The following is an 18,955-nucleotide window of genomic DNA, read 5'->3' as shown; positions in this document are numbered from 1 at the left end:
GGAGGCTGCAAGTCTTCGTGCCCAAGTGACAAGCAGGGTTTGGGTGGTGTGTTTGCTGGCACTATAAATAGTAATTTAAAAAATGGGGCTGATTTTCTTCCTCAACTTAAATCTTTCATTACGCTCCTTCACAAGCTAATTTCTCTTTTTTTCCCCCTGAATGGTGACTTCCATTAATTTCACTCTAGGTAATGATACAATTACATGTAATCATTGACACGACTCAATATGCAACGCATCAGTCCCATTGTGCCGCGCGTTCAGCTGCTTGGATTTTGGACGGCTTCCATCTTGCGCGTTGCCAAGAGCGGTTCCGGAGTCTCTGACATTTTGTTTGACATTAGTCAAGGCTGCTGAAGCAAGGTTCCTTGGCAGCCGCTCTGCAAACTTGCCCGTTTGGTTGATTTGAAGCTCAGGAGAAGCGGGTGAGCCAGGTAGGAGATGGTGTTTCCCATTTAACGGCTCGGGCATTCATCTGCGATAAATAAGAGTTGGTTTCGAAAGCAGTCTCCACTGCCTGGAGATGCAGGCAGTATATCTTAGTTCAGGTGCTGATGACAGTTTCCCATTCGTTCCCCTGAGCTATGATTTTGAAAATAAAGTGATTATTGATCAGATAAATCACCCTTCTATTTCTCAAATGCGGTCCGTGTCTGCTGGCCGTACCGCACGAATGAAGACGGACTGCTTGTTTTGAGTCAAATCTCAGCTCAGCTATTGAAAAATTGAATACATCAGCTGCATTTGCAGATCTTTACTAATCTTTTTAATCTGAAGGCATGCTGTTTAGTCCCAGAGCTTCAACCCCTTCCTGAGCTCGTCGCAGGTCTGCGGGTGTAAGCAGGATGAAAATCCAGCCCCGGGAGAGGAAGGAGAACTTGGTCCCGCAGCTTCCAGCGGTGCATGGATGTTGCTGGGGAGCCAGCAGTGAGATCAAGGTGCTGCAAAATGGGAATCAATGCACACACGGTTGTCTCGAGCTCCTTATGGGGTGTGAGTCGGGAATCTCCTGGCGTTTGAAGGAGCCTGAAGCGGCAGCACGGCGGCGAGCGGGCGCTGGGGAGTTGCGGGTGCTGGCTGGCAGGCGAGGCGATAATGATTCCTTGCGCTACGGGAATGCAGGAAAGCACAAAATCAGTCTCCTTTTTCTCTTTGTCTGCTCTTTGATCAGTGAGTTGCAGTGTATTCCGCTGTAAGGTTTGCCACTTAAAAGCTGTGTTTGATACGAGGCTGTTACATCCTCCAGTGAAGCTGCTTGTACGCTACAGATGTGCGGGAGCCGAGTTATCTGCCACCTGCCTCAGCCCATTTGCTGCTGGATACCTCTGGCTTCGATCTCTCCCGAGGTGGCTAGACCTCTGTTTTACAAAGAACAGTTTGAAAATGTTTGAAAATATTTTGCTTTTTCCCCCTTTCCCGTAGCTAGACGAGCAATGTTGCTTCATCCTGCCGCCAACTCTCAGTCCAAGACAAACCTGAAGGATTTTTTTTGGCCCTTTCGCTCTTGCCTCTGCTTGACCAGCAGCATCTCATGAGCAGGTCTGGTGGGATAGGGTAAGTTCCTTTAAAAAAAAAATACAAAAAATCAGGAAACAGTCTTCTTTAGGGGATCTCCCCTAGCTATAGGGATGCACCTGCCTGCCTGGCCTGGAGCTGGGATGCCTCCTCTTGATTTTCTGAAATGCTGCAGACTAAAACACAAGTTAGAGGACACAGTAGCCTCCTCTTTTTGAAACTGGTCCCCAAACAACATAAAGCCAACTCCCTGATCAGCTCATGAAAGAAGGGCTTTGCTTTGTGCTGTGTTTTGTGCTATCTCAGATGCGATGGCTCTGGAAGCATTTATTATCCGCCAGTTGATAAGGATTTGTTTGAAGAAGTTGCGAGTTTTATACTATCTTAAATGGAATCGAATCTTTTAAGCAGCAAACAGAAAATATTAATCTCTGCAGGGCTTGTTTTAAGACGGCTTTTTTCTTTTTCTTTTTTTGGCATGGCCATATTATATCCCTATATCTTCATGGTTAGATGCCTCTGACACCTGTTTGCTGGCAAAAACCGAAACCAAGAGGTCTTCAGACACTGGGTTTTCATAGCTCTGAATCCATTAAAGTGGTGGTGTGTATCAGTAGGCTTGCGGCAGTTTTCGGCCTCTTTAATTACAAAGAATTTCCTCACGGAGAAATCACTTTTCCGTATGGGTTGGCCAGAAAAACATTAGGGTCCGACCTCCGGTTTTAATTCAAACCTCTTCAAATATTCATGTGACTCTTCAAAAAAATATTATTGAGCGTTTTATGCTTCTGAAGCTGAAAAGTAGCAGTTATTTAGTCAATAAAAGCATCTGAACTGTAAGCACACTTCCAGATTTCTTTCCCCTCTTGGTCAATCAGCAAGCCCTGTTCTTCAGCCTGTCCTGGTGATGCTGTGCTCCCTGTATCACTCGGTGTTAATTATTTAGAAGAAAACCTGCAATTTAGCAAGAGCTGGTGTCTTTCTGGCATTCAATAAAGCGCTGTCACCTCTCAAGCAGTCGGGCACCATGGCTCTGAGCTCCAAGCCTGATTTATCCCCAGGAGGATCCCCAGTTTGGGGACTCCTCCTATATCGGGGTGGCTTTCACAGAAGCCCAGAGTGAGGACTCATAAAGCTTCTTCAGTTATCTGCTTATCTACTTAAGTAGACCTCTTAATTAGTCCTAAAACCTCCTGGTATAGCAGGGCAGAGCTTTCTCTTACCGAGTCCACCTGCCCTGCCGAGCCGATGACACGCTCAAGCTGTAATTTCAAAACATTTTGCTTCAAAGATCCGCGGAGCTGTTTGGCTTGACAACTTCTCATTTGTTAAGTGACCACTTCTGGCACTTCATTTTCTCCTCCCGCCCTGGAGATTTCTCTCGTCTGTCATTTTCTGCCTGACCTAGGGCTCGCGGGTTCAGCTTGCTCACGTCTCTCTTGTCGCAGCGGCGTGATGGAGATCCGGAGGTTCAGCGGTCAGCGTGTTTGGCAGGATGCTCGGTTATCCATAGCCTCCTGGATGTGTCTCAGAAGCAAGCTCGTAGCCAGCACTAAATAAATTCCACGTGGATTTAGCCACCGAAAAGGTTTTGCTGTTTGCCTTGCTGCAGAAATTGTGCTCGGTTCTGTAGTGAGTGGTGAAACTCCAGCTCCGTGGTAGCATCGTGCAGAAACCCTGCACTCAGAAGTGCATTACGGTGAATAATATCCGACTGCTCTTAACCACTGTAAATCACAGGCTGTCTTTTCAGGTAGCTGTGGCCCATCAGCATCTCCGTTTTGCCGGATGGCTTTCAAATCCTGCCGTAAATCCTCCCGTCGTGTTGTCCTGTGGGGTCGCCTCGCTAAATCGGCCCAGATGTTGGGAGCTGCTTTCTCCGGCTGTGCCCCTGGGTAAAAGTGGGTGTCAAACTCTGCCAGGCGGTGCTGTTTCGTTCCTGGGGAGCCCAAATCACTCCTGTATCTCTCAGGGATGTCCACGTAGGTGTGAAGCAGGTATAAAACCTTACCGGCCATAAATTACGCTGAAGCTACTTCCCTAAAGAATGATAAATGCACCAGTGGGAAGCAAGGCAGCCAATTACTCAGCGTGATTAAAAGCAAACAAATGACCTCTAATTGCGGTTCATAATTAAGAATTGGCTGTATATTAATATATTTTTATTATTGAGTTTATTAACACTTCATAAAGCTGTATGGCGTGCATTACTAATAGCCGCTATATAACCGCGATATATTTGAAGTTTTCAGCTCCGAATGCTCTTAAAATGGGATTTAGTGTGAAGACCGATGGTAATTTCCAAATGGGATTTAGTACCCCGAGGCAGATAGTGGTTTTTTTGGGTTAGCATCTCATAACTGTCCTGCTCTGGCTTTCAATTCAGCGTCTGCCTATTCAAAGGACCCAGCAGTGAAATATCTAATCCAGCTCCGGCCGTTCCTTCTGATCTATATCATGTCTTTCAAAGGAAAAAAAAAAAACAAACCTCTAAGCACTGACTCATAACAGTTCCTGGCAATGACAAGAGCACTATATTACTTTACATCTCTCCTCAATGTTTGCCTGCTGAAATATTTACTAGAGAGGCTCTGGCAGGGCTGTGAATGAATGACATCGGCGGCTGATGCGCTCGAAGGTACCTCAAATGCTGTTTCCTGGGGGGAAAAAATCAACAATGCTGCAGAAAATAATAGAAAAAAATCAGAAGTTTAGGAAAAATGGCCTGGGGATGTGCACGTTAATTACAGCGGTGGTGGTGGGGAGGGCTCAAACATGCAGCTGTTGGAGGGGTGAAAGCACTTCAGCCTCAACTGCGCTGAACAGATGTGTTTGCATATTTATATCTGATTAAAAAAAAAAACTCAATCATTACAAACAACAAGCATTTTGGTGGCGCAAATGTTGCGCGTTGTGATCAACAGCTACTCTTCTGGATTCTCTTCCTTGAGTTTTTGCTCTGCGTCTCTAGACCAAGTACAAGCATCGCTATCCAGGGGGATGTCTCAAAATAGGCTTTGTTCTGGTTCCCTGTCTTCCTTCTGGTTGCTTATCCTGCTTCTGCTGGTTGCTTTTGTTTAGCTTTAAACTCGAAAAAAAAAAATCCAGCAAGACAAATCAATACGGAAAGTATTTTAGTAACTAGTATTTTTTTTTTTTATAGCTTGCATGAGAGCTGAAATCATCAGTAGAGTACAATACAGAAAGAACCAGAGTGATGAGAAAAGCAGGAGACGCATCCAAGCTGAATGTGTGGTTAGCTTTTTCAGCGTCTGACTTCACAAAAAGAGAAAACATTGAATTGATTTTTGGCCCCAATCAAGTTTTTTTTTTTCTTTTTTTTTTTCCCCAAAAGCCAGGGTTAGAATAAATAGGAGGACTAAAACCTGTAGTTTGGAGGAAGGGAACACAAAGGCCGCCTGGATTAAATTCCCATCTCTTTCGGGGGATGCACGCTTGCGTCTCCACCCTAGGTACAGTTATAAAAAGTTGAGGGTTGGCCAAAAATCAATACTAAATGATGACTGTTGCCAAAATCTTTGAAGATGATGGAAACTGCCGTACAATACTCTGAAAAATACTCATTTTACTGAATGTAAAAAGAGAAATGAGATGCCCTTAGTTGCTACAACATTGGACCCTGAGCTCCTAGCAAGCTACGTGCCCTCTTTTTTTTTTTATTTCTATTTTTTTAACGATGCTTCTGCTTAATTGTGGTGGTTGTGGTGGAAGATCTGTTCTTCGTAGTTGTTTCTTTCTGATCCCATCATTAAGTTAAAAATGAGGCGTGATATCTGCCGGCTTTTGAAGCGAGTACCCTTCTGACATTCAGGGCAGAATAGTTATTGGAAATCGTTACGGGTGGTCAAGTTGAAGAGGATGAAAATCTTCTTCTTACTCTTTTTAACGTGGCTGTGTCCATGTTTAACCCAAAGGGGCGACAGCTTAGTTTTGTAGGGGATTTGTAGGGGATGAACGTTACACGGACTGGCAGCCGGGGAGATTTGAGGGCTGCTTGTTAACGTTAAGTGGCTTCCCTTTCTTCTGATCCTTGTTCACAGAGAAACCAAAGCACCTCTATTCCGGCCTTTTTTTCTAATTAATTGGCATAATTGGTGGAAATGGGCCATTTGGGAGCGAAAACCCCCTTTAGCACCTCACTGAATTATCAAATGCTGTTTATCTACGCAAGCTTTGGCAATTTGAATTAAAATGCTTGCTCCCAACCTTTGTTCTTTCTACAGCAAGTGATTTTATTCACGTGCTCCTATTGCAGTACCCCAAGTTCGTGTATTTTGTCTCCCAATTCCCCTTTTACAGTAAGCCGAGGACCTCCAGAACTACAGGCTTTTATTTACATATAGCAGCTGAGGAATATGGGGAGCTGAGTCTCCAAAGGCCATAGAGAAAGACTTAAAATACCCATCTTTAACAAATACAAAGAAATATTTAGCATCACTACTATTTCCAGAAGCCTTCTTTCTGTTCAACATGTGGTTTACAGACTAAGGTGTACCCTAAAGAGCTCTTTTTTCCCCTGAAATTGCATGAATTGAACCCTTGCCTGGCTTGATTTTAAGTTTTCCAGAAGTTTTCTTTCTTCAAACAGAAATAGGATGCAGGAAGCATAAGTCTGAGCCCGTATCTAAGGGATTCAAGTATTTTTGGTAGGTGGCTTTATTTTTCTCCTCGAAGTGCTTGCAATCAGAAGGCATTTAGCTGCAGGGGTGCCTAAGAGCAGGCATGGCCTTGGCAAAAGGCCCCAAAGCCACTGCCCCATCTGCATGGCATTATCCGCATGAGTAGGTTTCCTTCGTCGAAATGAACAGAACCGTATGGCAATATTCAGAGCCGAAATTATTTCCGAGGGGCTCCCGTGTCGTTACAACTCCGCGCTTGCGATCTTAGGCATTGCAATTTGGAAACTCATTCAAGTGAATAATATCATGTTGGACCGCTCCTTCTGTTTTCCCTCGGAACTGGCAAACTTCTTCAAACAGCTTTATTATGAGGAGTTGGAGGATTTGGAGTAGGACGCTAGGGTTTTTATTTATTTATTTATTTTTATGTGGAGCAAGCAAATGCAAAAAAAACTTGACCAAAAGTTGCTCGTGTTGTGCAATGTTTTAGTTACGGGTGGTTAAATTACCTGCCCTGACTTTTTAAGTTGTTAAATATATCTTGGGACTAAAGAATTGAGCTTTCCATGTAGCAATTTTGCTATCAATATATTTCTTATCCCCTTCCCAGTCTCACGTGAGAGCAATTTCTTGGTCCTCACTGGCAGACTGCATCGTGCAGATGAGTGTTCATTGAACAGAAATTGCTGAGGTAATTCCTTTTTTCCTCCTCGTTAGGAAACTCTCATTTAATTGGTATTTGGTGGCTGGTAGAGATTGAGGCTTGGGCTTTGAAGATAGAAACATTTTTCGTTGACACCTCTGCTCGAAGGACAGGTGTGATGAGAAATCCTTAGTGCGTGGGGGTTGCAGAAAGCCAATTTCCCCATAAAAGCTCTCCATCCTGCAAGGGAATTCATATTGACAGCTTTGGCTGTTATTCGGACGTGCCTCTATGATATCTTTTGAGATACGATTGAAAACTAATATTTTTTTCATTGGCTCTCCACAAGAGCCCGTCCTCTTGCGTTGAGGTCCTTGAGTGAAGATGGTCATCATGTCGTGAGGTAGGCTTAAAAATTTAGGTCCAAACACTTAGTGGATATAAATCAACATAACGTCACCATAAGTCAAAACCTGATCTCCTGTATATTAGGCTCTATCTTCTCCAAAGCATGCATAACTCAAACGTCAGTTACGATGCTCGGAAAACAAAAATCGGTCTTCCAGTGTTGATACAAGACCCAAAAGTGAGGGTTTCGGGATATTCTTAAATTATGCTCAATTGGAGGAAAATCCAACGTCTTGGGCTTGTGGTATATGACAAAATCCTGGAGAAGGGGTTGATTTTATAGCTAGTGACTTAAAAATAAATAACTTCACCAAGGTTTGTCGTTCCTAGGGTTTGGCAGTATTGGCTTTTCTGTCTTTGGGCAGATTTCGTGGAGTAGTTGAGGTTGGAAGGGACCTCAAGAGGTGGTCTAGTCCAGCCCCCTCCGTTCTTCTCTTACTGTGGTTGAGAGATAGGGAGTTAAAAGCAAGTACAACGAGGAAGCCGTGATTTATTATGAAAGAAAATGGAGCGTTTGTTTCTGCTGGAAAGGCTGATGCATTAAGGGAGCGCGATGGGAGCGGTTTGTTATTCATTGGCCATCCCTCACTACAGCAGCCTCGATTGCTGGAGGATGTTTTATGACTCAGATTATGCTCAGATTAGACTTTTTTTTTTTTTATCTTAATTCTTTTGGGTTTTCCAGCAGCTGAAATGCATTCAGGGCACACGGTCGGCTCGGCTCGGAGCGTTTTCATTGTGCGGAGAGGGAAGGGCTCTGGATCTGCTGCGAAGTCACCATTTGTTTCTTTAACGCTCCCATCCGTTATGGTAGCACCGCAGTTTGTTTCCTTAATGAGCACCGGTCGGGTGTTCCTGGAAGCCTTTTACCAAGTAAAAATACGTGTATGGGGGGGTTAATTTCGAGGGTTGAATGAGGACCTTGTAAGGTATAAGGTGCACCCAAGCTTTCCAAACCTGGGGGCTGGCCCCAAAGGGGCACCCCAAGGCTCAGCAGTAGTGCCTGGGGTGCTGACGGCGCTCGAGGAGGTTGCAGATGAGATCAGGAAGACCAGAAGCAGCCTCCTGAAGTCATGGGAGGTTGTTGGAGGGTCCACGTGCATCATTCTTGGCACCTACAGCCCGTAAGGTGCCGAAGGAGATGACGTGCCCCCTAAGATGGATGCACCAGATCAGTCCCGCTCATCCCTGGTGCAAACACGGCTCTGGTTTCACACAAAACCAGGGGAGTACAATTTATCCGCGCTCATTAACATAATTGATTGCTTCCTTTGTAATTTTCAGAAGGCTTTTTGGGTTCGGCAGCCGTGTTTTAAATCACCCCCTCAACAGGCACCGTTGATGTGTTTGTGTCTCTTCTGCCGTCCCGATAAGTCTGGCCGCTGCTTTTCACCTTCCCGCTGCAAGTTCCCAAGATTGATTGAAGCTCTGCGGCTCGTCCTATCCAAAATGCTGTGTAATTAATGTTTCATTATGCTAATGCATGCAAATTTGCTAGCGCGCCTTTGATGGGGAGGGGAGAGAACAAAAAAGGATTAAAGAGTTCACTCTGAAGTACAAATTAATTTATTGCATTGCTAAATGGCCTCCAAGGAAGGAGGGGTGCGTTTAAGAAAGGAACAAATATGAAAACAAAAAGCCCCCTGTCTAAATGTTTTGTCTTCCCAAGAAGTGGCTTTTTCCGAGCCCTGCCACGTGTGCCGAAACCCCGGGATTTGTGCTGGAGGCTGCTCGGAGATGGCACATTTTTAGATTTAGCACCATTCCCATCCATGGATTCTGTTTCCAGGTTTTTCTCCCTGTTGCTCAGTCTTTTTTTTCCTCTCTAAATACATCTCCCCCCCCAAAAAAGCTATAGAAATGCTGGTTTTGTTTTTCCTCCTCCTGTCTTTAGGCTCAGAGCTCTTCCAAGGGATTTCCTCTTCCAGCAGCTGATTTGCTCTCTTGATGTTTTAACTCAGGATCTGGTTGTTCTTTTCATCCTCCTTTACTCCTTCTCACCTGATTTCTTTTCCCCCTTAACGTGCGTTCGTGTCCTTGCCCTCTCCAGCTATTGCCTTGCCCTGAGCACGAGCATCTCTTCTGCTGGCTCGTGGCCCTTTGGCAGTCTGACTTTTTTTCCACAAAGGCTGCTAAAAGCCAGATCTGTGGGCCTTCCCTTGTTTGTATTCCACCCGACTCTCCCCTTTTAGCCCCTTTCTGCTTGGCTTGGATTCAGTCCTGGATTGATTTTTATTTTTCCCCTCTTTTTTTTTTTCTTCCCTGCATCTTGACTCTTCCTCCGCCTCTGCCTGGGGGATTTCTTATGCAAGTTCTCTCAGGTTCCTTGCTGCTCTGCCCCATCCCATCATCCCCCCCGTATCCTTTAATTCCTTCCGTGTTTTAATCCACTCCATATTCTTTAATTAGGTGATTTAATCCACTTTTGTTTCATTTTAGTGGAAACCAGCTAGGCACCGGTGTTCGGGCACACCTTGGGGAACGAACCTACTGGAGTCCCTGCTTGAGTCCTCCACTGGAATCCCATTATTAACTGGGCTTGTTCAAATTAGCTTCTGAGCTGGTAATGATGCTTTTAAGCACCCTAAAATGCTGCTCTCCTCCTGGACTTGGCATCATCTACTCCCTTAATCTTAAAGTTCATTAAGTGTGGGAGCATTAAAATGGGAAGTAGTGCCGTGCACCCATCCAGGTGTAGTGCCACGGCTTTTCTAGCTCCTTCCCTTTCTTCTCTGGAGCTCTTCTGTGCAAATTGGCCTGTGTTAGGTAGCGTTTTATTTTGGGGGAAAAGGAAGGAAACCCGGCAAATAACACGATAGTCTGATAGCGTAATTAAAGCATTTGAAACAAAACCATGGAGGGAAAAATTGCCCTGGCAAGTCAGGCGGTGCAATTAACCATTCAGCCGTCTTCTCTGGAGGCTCAAAATAAAAATCCAATCCTCTCCCTTGTGCTGGAAGAAAATACAGGGCTCTGCTTAGGTTTTTTGCAGGCATTGAGATCTTATGGTGAGGCCATAAGGATCCAGGTAAGAGCTCTTCCATGCCCTTGTAGGGCACATCTGTGCACCTCATTGCACAAAATGAGCCCTGCTCCTGCAGGTAAATCCTCATTTTCAGCCAAAATACAGAACTAAGTGGCTGATGCCACCAGCTTTCTTCAAGGCAGATGCTTTTTTTATCCTGCTGTGGAAGGATGCTGAAAGCAACTGAGATCGTGGTGTCTCGTAGAGTTCCAGCAATGCAATTTATTACTTCGGAGATCTGCTTTTCAGGCTCTTCAGCAAAGTAGGTGGCTGCAAGTTCCTGCGCTGAGTAGGAGTTTGCACAGTTGGCTGGCTTGTCTGATTTTTTTACAAGGAAATAATAATAAAAAAAAAAAGCTGTCAAGATGATCGTAGAATGAATCTCTTCATTACGAAGCCTGTAAGCAATTTATGCTTTAAGAAATGATGTCTCGAGAGAGAAACTCAACAGCAAGAGTTGTTTGTGCTTTTCTGAGGGAGGTTGGAGGGGACCAGCTTGCCTTCATCCCCTTCACCCAGCACCAGGGACCCAGCTCTGCCTCGTCCCCAGGCTGCCCCGAAGGGAATCTCACCGTGTGCATGAGCCAAGTAAGCAACGTGTGGGTGTGCTCAGTGCTTACTCAGCTTCAGGTAGCCTAAATAACGTTTCTAATGCCAAAACCAGTCTATAAGGTCAGGAAGATGCCAAAAGACTTGATCTTTTCTTCTTCATCCCATATTCCAAGCAGTTGCGCTCTTTTATGGCCGTGAGGAGTTTGACCCCACAACTAGTGGGGTAAGGTGGTGTAGAGGTGTTACCCTTAGTGCTAGCTCACTTAAAGCCATATTTCTAATCCAACTAAAGCTTTTGAGTGATTTTGAGTGAAAATGGAACAGCCAGGTAAGCATCCCTAATGATTCAAGGCCTTTGGAGGAGTTGGAGTTGTGGTTTTAAGCGCTTTTATTTGGTACAGCCCCAAATCCCGTGACGGCACCGTTTAAAATTGAATGAATTGGAATGGCAACAGTCATGTGTACATCCACTTTTATAGAAAACTGGATGTTTATATAAAAATTGAGCAACTCTTCCATGTACTACACGCTCTTGCACTGTAAATTCCTTGCAGGGATATTTGATTTTTCCATCCAAACACCAAAATGCAGGCACGAGGCTCGGTTTCCAAAACTCTTCAGAGCTGAGATGAAATATTCAGCACCACTGCAGGCACATCATAAGTCATAATAAAAACATTAAGTCATAATCCAAACATTAAAACAGGAGATCTTGATATATTTAGCATCGTATTAGTGTATTTGGTGGGACCAGAACTTGATAGTTTTATGCTGTATTGTCTGCATTACCTAAGCATGTAAATATACACTCATTAGCCTGGCCATTAAGCTAATTTCCTGCAGATTTAAGAAAAATACGCTGCAAAAATGTGTACTGAGCATACATAAATCCTCTTCAGTGTAATGGACTTATTTCAGCTGCTGACTCTGAATTTGGGCTGGGGGGTATTGCCGCGTTCGCCCGTCTCAAATGGTCCGTGCTCAAAAGTCTTATTTCTTAATGTTTATTTGAAAAAAATAAAGAAGAAAGCTCCGGGGGTGGCCTGGTCAACTGCTTTCGCAGCTGTGACATCTCTTCCCTCTCCGTAATGGAAGCAAACGATGCAGAACACGAAGGAGGGAGGGGGAAAAAAAAAAACCCACCCTGGAAGATTACATTTCACAGAGGCGGAACGGCAAGGGGAGGAGGGAGGATTCAAAGGCAGGCGGTGATTAAGAAGCGCATCAAACCCCATCTTTTAAATGGTAATTTCCTCCGTGGCCTGGAGAAGGGATAACCTCGCCGCCGTCGCTGTGATGTTACCTGGCAGGGTGAGAAGCCCATTAGTTTCATACCCGTATCACAAAGCAGGTCATGGCGTAGGGTAATATCTTGATAGCTGAAGCAGCGAGGGGCCGAGGATGGGGGCTTTATCTTCAAGTTTTCTCCTTTTTTTTTGGCTCAAGGACACGCGAGCTATTGCCGAGGGCTCTCTCCTTGACCCTCAGAGCTTCAGATCTCGGAGTAACGCTGCAGGCTGGCTTGACGTGGATGTGCCTGGAGCTGCTGACACAGCCGCTTTGTGCAGGAGGCGTTTCATCTTTTCAGGCTTTCCCTTGAAGTCTGTAGTTAAGCTGTAGATGTCATCAATCTGTATTCATCATCCTGTGAACACAGAGGAAGAAGGAAGCACTGATGTGCCCAAGTCCCGTTGGTTTCAGCAGTCTCAGGCTTGCAGCGCTCTTAATTTCCCACAAATGTGTTTTCTTCGAACAGGTCAGTGCTGTGAGCATGCACGTAGAAGGTGAATGCATCTACTACACCAGATAAAGCAGTTTTAAGAGCATTGCCCTCCGTTGTGCTGACTTTTCAAGTCTTTCAGAGGTCCACTGCACCTGGGCTTTCTCCGGGCTAATACTTCAAAAATATTTCAAATACGCGAATAGATAGTGAGGGAATCATCTCCTGCTATTCCACCTTTCTATTTCAGCACCTCAAGACTGCAAAAAATGTGGCCGTTATATCCTCATCCTGCCTAGATTTCCAAGTAATTGGTTCTGAAAATATATGGTCATTTTCTCCCTTTTTTTTTTTTTTTAACATGTTACAGTTGCTTCTCTCTCTAGGAATAACATTTCCAGGAATATTTGAATTTTTCCTCGCACTCAGAAAGCTTTCCAGGTTATTCAAGCTGTTACTTCCCTGGTAGTAAAGCAATTTGGGCTAAATATGCCTTTTGCAAAGGATGTGAATAGCTGAAATTGCAACTGAACTGCAAGGGTAATTGCATGAAAAGAAAGTTAATCTTTGTTTAACTTCTGTGTTTGCTGCTCTGGAAGCTGTCGTAACCCCGTTTCTTCCGCAGAAGTGGATTATTTACTTGTGATAATAGCCACATAAAATCATTAGCACGCTGTCATAAACAGCTGTGTTAAACTGTATTATGTGTTGGTGACATCAATAAAACGCCCAACGAGGAGCTGGGATTTACAAACGGGGCTTGGTTGTCTTTGGGAGAATGGGAAGGAAAAAAATCCTTTGTAAAAAATCACACTTTTGTGCGTTGCAAATATATCTCTCAGATTTTTTTAATGGCAAAAGTGCCCTGTGCTAGTGTGCAACTAGCACAGGTTTAACTTCTTTTTTTGGGTCTAAATCTGTGCTTCCTCCAGAAATCGGGATCAGAGAACGGAGATGAAAGATAAATCATATTCTGATTTGATATCTTGCTGTTAAGAGACAACGTGCTCTAAGTTTAGGTTGTATGGTGCTATTGATAAAGTGTCTGAAATGCTCTACAAGCTGAGAGCAACTTGCTTTTTTTGCTATATTTTATTATAACCTCTTAGTTTTTCTTGGGCTTACTGGAAGGCGATGGTCGGGCTACTGGGTAGGGTGGAGAGCGTTGTTCTAGCAAGGTGGGAGGAGATCCATGAGGTTCAAGGTCTTGGTATTTCTGGTGGGTGGTCAGGATGTACCTGTGCGTGCTCTCCCCTCAATTCTTCAAGAAAAAGGCCTTCAAGAAAAAGGGCTACCAAAACCTTTGTGTTTTCTGTACTGAAATGTATCTTGGTACCTGTGGCCAGAGCAAGTTGCGTAGGCAATTAAGTTCTCCAAATAAAATTCAACAGGCGTGGTGGATTTATCTTCAACTCGGCTCTATAGGCACTTGTACAGATTTTTCCCCTTTTGTCTTCGTGTTTATATATAATTATTTTTCATGTAAAAGATCTATTTATCTACCCATGCTGTGTTTGCAGTGATAAAGGTATTTTCGTCCCAAAACAAATTTGCGAAGAAACCATCTTACGTTCTCTATGTACAAGTGAGTAACCCGTATTTACTCCGCCTTCTGTTTTTGCTCTTTTAGGTTCCCAGATTAAGCCTTTTACGTCGTTGAGGTTTGTAACGGAGCCGTCAGATGCTGTCACCATGCGTGGAAGCAACGTGCTGTTGAACTGTGGGGCAGAATCTGACCGAGGAGCTCCGGTCATCAAGTGGAAGAAAGACGCCGTCTTCTTGAACCTGGCGGTAGACGAAAGGAGGCAGCAGCTGGCCAACGGCTCGCTCTTGATACAAAACATAGTCCACTCCAGGCACCACAAGCCAGACGAGGGGCTTTATCAGTGTGAAGCATCTCTGGAAGGCATCGGAGCCATCATCAGTCGGACAGCGAAGGTCATGGTAGCAGGTAAGGAAGAAACTTCCAATTTCCTACATTCTGGATTGCAGGAAACGCTGAGGATTTGGTATTTAAAGAGTAAAAAATGCAGAGAAAAACCAATTGAAGTGTGTTTTCCACCTCATCAAAAGAGGGTAAAGGTAGATATGACGCTCTTGCAACAGTAATTTATTTCTGACAAGGTGTTATTCTTGTTTAAATATTTCTAATGAACTCTTTGTTGCTGTGTATTCCTCTTCAAAACGGAGGAGACCTCTGCAGTTGGGAATTTTTCTGATGAATTGAGGGTCACAACAAATGCTGGATTCTTGTAGGGTGTTGCATGTGTGAATTTTTAAGGTTTAGGTGTACAGGTGACAATCAGCAACTCTGGAAAAAAAAGAAAAAGAAAAGAAAAGATAGAAATTACTTGCTGCTGAGAAGGGATTGATATATTTGTGGCATGTGATGTGCAGGCGAGCGATGAGCTTGTTCCGAGTGCGTTGTTTGGAGGAGGTGCTTGTGCTTACACTAAAGAAAAGTTAAGGCTGAAGTTTAATCCAGTTCAGTCCAGGAGCTCTGCAGAAGTTTCCTATCCAGTAGTTTCCTCAACATTTATGCTGGGGAGGGAGTCCAGACAGCTCTCCTCTTGGCCGGTTTCTCCAGTGTGTCCCTCATAATTTGGTGTCTTTTCCAGTCTCGAGGTCTCTTAGCCTGAAAAGCAGTTTCTGTTCCTCTTAAGTCTCTTACCATCTAGGAAAGATGTGTTTTCTCATGATGTCTGATTAAAATGGGCAATGAGAGTCTTAACTCTCTTCTACCTCCTTCCCACCAGTTTTCTGAGTCCTCCACAATCGCCCAGAGGTATGCTCTGAACCTGCCATCCTCAGCTGTGTATGTACGCCCATGCTGAAGTATTACTTCCCCAAAGAGCTGGAGAGCCCCAAATACATGAAGAAATGGATTATTCCACTCTCCATCCCTCCTTGGATGGAGTCTGCAGAGCTGGCTTTTGAGAAGTAGGGCTCTCCTTGCCAGCCGAGGGTGCCATCTGGCCTTGATCTGGCTGTTGGCAACCACTGCCAAAATCCCTCCAATTACTCTTTTGAAGTGAACACACATACAGGGCTGTGCCCAGCTCACTAATTTGGAGCTCTTTATAGGAGAGTGTTGCTTTGTTTGGCAGATCCTGATCTAATCTTGCTGCGGTGATGGGTGGTTTGGAAGACGGACAGGTGGGCTTCCTCCATTCAGGACCAGTTGGGCTCAAACTGGGAGAGCTTCTTATGGGAAAGACTGCAAAGAGACTGCACAAACTAAAATATGGGAAGCTTCCTTAAACACGTACTCTTTTCCCCTCTAGGGGTAATTCAGCAGTGGAATGGGTTGAGTGGCCAAGTTGTGGAGTCTCCATCTGGGGAGATGTTCAAGACCCAGTTGGACGCAACCCAGCAGAGCCTGATTTCTGCAGAGGGTCGGAGTAGGCAAGCTTGTCACCTTCCAACCTCCCTGATTCTGATTTTGTGAATAAAATAAAAAAAAAACAAAATAGAATCATATAAGGTAGAGTAATTCATGGCATTTAAAATTGGCAGCAAGCTCTTCAAGCAGAAGTGAAAAGGTATTTTGATCTCCGAAGGACGTGCATTCCTGAGTGAGCAGAATGTGTGCTTTTTTTTCTTGCTTTTTTTTTTTTTTTGAGGGAGTCAATGTGCAACGTTGGCAGAGCATCGTTGACTTAAGGCACTGGCAGATGGAAACATGACAGGAAGGGAACGAGGGCAAGAGGAGGAGCGGAGGTCTCGCACTACAGTAGGCTGTGTTAATCATCGCTTGGCACAGTAAATAAGCTTCATCTTTTCCGAAAAGGCTGCTTTCCCAGAGAGGATTGGGACTAGGTCAAGCTTTGGGTGTTATAACACTTGTAAACTGAATCCTGTGATGATGTGTTGCTGCTAAACAGACTTTCTGGACAGCTTGATGGTCTCATCCGAAAGCCACGATGTGTTTGATTGCGCCGTCTTGATGAATGGGAGGTTGTGTTCGTGGCAACAGGGCACCTCCTCGTTTCGCTGTCTCCTTTGTCTATGCAACATTTCATTCTTGCAAGGCTTCAAAGGAGAGATCACGAGCTTTAATATTTCAGGTAGGCTTTAGGAAGAGATTCACTCGTTGAATTACAATCTAATCTTGGTGTCACTTCTCAATCACGGGTCTGTCCGCGGCGTTTTAAGCACTTCATGTGCTGGTTGGCAACAGGACACATCAGCATTTGTCTTTTGAGGTTAAAATCCTCAAACCATTGGTATGCATAAGGGGCATATATCTTTTTGCACCAAGCATGATTTCACCATGTTTTTTAAAGCATTACCAGTCAATAAAGCAGTCATGGCTAACAAGTGACTGTCAACTTTACTTGGAGCAGGACGCTCGGGGGTACTGGAAGTATATTGCCCTTTAAAAACCTTTCCCCTTGTACTTTCATGGCTTGAAGTGCTTTCAGCAAAGAAAACGTAGCAAATTAAAAGCAGTTTTCATAAGACAAGGATTTTATGCATGAAGCTCGCCATGTATTGGGGGAAAATGCACTGTTTCAAAGAACTTCTCGAAGGTCTTTATGGCCTCGGCGTGCTCCAGCTGTGCGAGAGCTCTTAGCTGAGACAGAGATGAGAGCAATGGAGAGAAACTAAGAGCTGCTTCCTACTCAGCATCTTATTAAAAGTCCCAATTTAACAGACTGCTGATCATTGGTATTTACCCTAATTGGTAGGATTTCAGATAGAAACAACGCTGCCCACGTGTTATGCCTCTATTTATAGAGTTGCGGGATGAGGCTCTCACAGGTTTTGGTGTTCATCGTCTTCTAAAAGACCAGAGGTAAAATAAATGAGAAACCCGAGGTTACTTTTATATGGTGTGATCTGTATGTCAGTAAATTCTTGAGTCACAAGTGTAGCATTTGCACATTTAAATGCCATTTAATGAGTTTATTCTTCAAGTGACTTGTTCTCCTTCACCCATGTAGACTTTCAGTGTTTTATTCCTTCGGTGGGTGTGTTGCCATTGATCGGGTCCTGGCAGAAATCAGAGGTTTACCTAGGGGAGGAAGGAAACCCACCTAGTTAGAGTTCATTTAATAAGATAACAAAGGCTCTCTTCTGCTGTTTAAAGATGATAAATGGCAAATGTGGAGCCTCCCTGGAGGAGCATATGGAGAAGTTCTTAATCTCACTCGAATCTAAGTGGAGTAAACATGAAATACAATATTAGGTACTGTTGCCTACCCGTGTTTTGGGAATTTAATAAACTGAGGATGAAAAATCATTTAGTGATGCGAGAGGTATCGCTTCAAGAACGGGATAAACACATGAAACCCGTTAATGCTGAAATTTAGGAAACTCTTCATTGTGCAGGGTAAATAAAATGTCTGAAGTGTTGCATACTTGTCGTTCCCTGAAACTGAGAGTCACTTTTTCTATAGTAGGGGAAAATGAGTTTCAGAAATCCCCAGTTGGGGAGGTATAACTTCATTTATAAACTGAAATCAGCCAATACTGACTTAATCAGTTTATTCCTACCAGAATCACGGGAGATTTGGGGCTATTTTATATAAATTCATCAGCCGTAATAAGTGGTGAACAAAACTAAAGCTGTTTCCCTTGAAAACCAATTTTAGAGCTCCGAAAACTTAATTTAAGTTGAAAAAAAAAAAAGCTGAGTCAGACAATACAGTTAGAAAAAATGAATTAAAAATGTAACCTCTTGCCAGTGTAATTGGTAAAATGGACATTGATGAACTTCTGGTCAACGGGATTTTGTCTTTTATACTTTATTTCAACGCACGCTTAACATATACAATGTGTAATAGTGCAGAGAGTATCGGACCTCTATTGAAATTGATGCTTGGTGTTTAACACCACCTGATTTTGATATCTATCCGTGCCACATGGCAGACCAACAAACGCCTTTGGGACTGCTCTGTGCGTTTGCTTAATGGTGGTGTGGGTTTTTTTGACTAATAGAGTGGACAATTAGAGTGCTCGCTCCCTCCTATTCCTGTTTAATGTTCCATATTTGTAAAATCTACATCCACCACTTGGTACAAATATATGCTCTGTCATTCCGTTGAAGCTCATTAGTGCTTTCTTAATAAAGCTAAGAGGAAATAGCAGGGATCAGGTAAATATTTGACTCTTCACGTGCTGCTCTAAGTCCTGATTTTTTTTTTTTCCCCTGCAGAAGATGCACCTACTTTAAAAAGTGGGAGCAGGGAGATAACCAACACAGATCAAACCAACAGCCAGCATATCTAGAGGCTTAGTAATCCGAACCTCTTGGGTGAAGAATAAGATAGAAGGTGGGCCTAAATGGCTAAAAATGAAGAAATCAAGTTGGTGTTATAATTTAACTGCGGTATCATCTAGGCATGGTGTGCAACCAGTTATTTTGCTCAGCCTTCACTTTGAACAGAAGTGCTGCTTAAGTATTCAAAGATAAAGATATTCCAAGCACCTGAATGCGTTTTATTTTG

The 18,955-nt window shown here is 43.9% G+C and overlaps 1 protein-coding gene across 2 annotated transcripts in view; it reads left to right on the top strand.

The window, feature by feature from the left end:
- Nucleotides 1–18,955, top strand: part of DCC (DCC netrin 1 receptor) — a 350,318-nt gene that overhangs the window by 86,418 nt on the left and 244,945 nt on the right. For both annotated transcript variants that reach the window (XM_072031260.1, XM_027446519.3), the window contains one exon: nucleotides 14,134–14,454. In XM_072031260.1, the coding sequence (XP_071887361.1) occupies nucleotides 14,134–14,454 (321 nt within the window). The remainder of the gene's footprint in view (nucleotides 1–14,133; nucleotides 14,455–18,955) is intronic.

The sequence above is a fragment of the Anas platyrhynchos genome, chromosome Z, assembly GCF_047663525.1.
Source record: "Anas platyrhynchos isolate ZD024472 breed Pekin duck chromosome Z, IASCAAS_PekinDuck_T2T, whole genome shotgun sequence".
NCBI lineage: Eukaryota > Metazoa > Chordata > Aves > Anseriformes > Anatidae > Anas > Anas platyrhynchos.
Note: the sequence above shows the minus strand (reverse complement) of the source record. Positions and strands in the feature narration are given on the sequence as shown.